General features: G+C 51.4%; 1 protein-coding gene across 1 annotated transcript in view; it reads left to right on the forward strand.

Annotated features, from left to right (window-relative positions):
* Window positions 1-675: 675 nt before the first annotated feature.
* The window catches only part of PHLPP2 (PH domain and leucine rich repeat protein phosphatase 2), a 30561-nt gene continuing 30130 nt past the window's right edge, over window positions 676-1106 (forward strand). Inside the window, exon 1 of the mRNA XM_009894079.1 lies at window positions 676-862. Within this exon, the coding sequence (XP_009892381.1) occupies window positions 676-862 (187 nt within the window). The remainder of the gene's footprint in view (window positions 863-1106) is intronic.

Below are 1106 nucleotides of genomic sequence, written 5' to 3' on the forward strand. Positions count from 1 at the left end.
CACGTTGTGCCTATTCTCTGGAAGTGTTAAGAACTAGGCAGCCTTTCCTGTGGCTGCCTTGCTTTGATGACATGAATTAATACAAAGTGCCGTGAAGCCCTTTCAACATTGCTGATAAAAGATGGGTTTTCTGACGGTTCCTTTTTTTTTTTTTTTTTTTAAATAGAAGATTTAAATCCAGATAGATAATAAATTAAGATCCAGATACTGGAGAATTCAGAAACGGCATCAGAAACTACCAGTTTGCGTGGCAGCAAACGGTCAGTCACTTCGACCCTGGTTCTGGGCCGTGACGCACTACTGGGAAGCTTTTCTTTGGTGTTCTCCCGTGCGCGGGGCGGAAGCCCGGGGAGCGCTGCGTGGGCAGTGTTGCGCACAGCACACGTGCCCAGGAGCAGAGCTGCTGTGCTGTGCAGCAGAGTGGTTGGACAGACTGGGAAAAAGGCGGGAAATGTTTAAAGGAAACGTGACAGACGTGACAGTGTTTGGCACAGTAGTAATGTGAACGGTGAGAATTTGGAAAGCATGTCTGGACTTAACTCTGAAGTAAGACTGTGAGTTAGTGCAGCAAGAAAGGTGAGGACGATGGGCCAAAGTGTGTTAAAAGTTTGGAACCGCTGGTGATTATGGGGAAGGTAGGAGGCTTTTTTTTAATGTGCTTGATGCTGTTGAGGCATGAACGGTAGCTATCTTAAAAACACTAATCGAATTCTGGTAAGCAGTGCAGTGATGATGATCGTGACTAGCAGAGACCATAAGTTGAGATGTGCTGAAGCTGCGCCGCGCTGGGAGGACGGGGACGTTCAGCTACTCTCTGCAGAAATTCGGCCTCGGGAGGCTGATGGTAACGGCCGCTCTGGAGGTAAGTGAAGGCAGTCGGGTGGCGGACGGTTTTAGAGTCTCGGGGTAAGCCTTTTCTTCCTTCCCCAGCTGGTCAGTGAGTAGTTCTCACCTTCCACTTCTGCAGAAGCAGCTGCACAAGTTGCAGTAAGGACAGCGCACCCCCGCTGGCGCTGCTGCAACTCCCCGCGGCCTCTCCGACCCGGCGCCGGCTCCAGCCCAGGCCCGAGGCAGGTGCAGTAACGCGGTTCGTTTCGGGGAGCGTT

This window comes from Charadrius vociferus, unplaced genomic scaffold, assembly GCF_000708025.1.
Source record: "Charadrius vociferus isolate BGI_N301 unplaced genomic scaffold, ASM70802v2 scaffold341, whole genome shotgun sequence".
Classification (NCBI taxonomy): Eukaryota; Metazoa; Chordata; class Aves; order Charadriiformes; family Charadriidae; genus Charadrius; species Charadrius vociferus.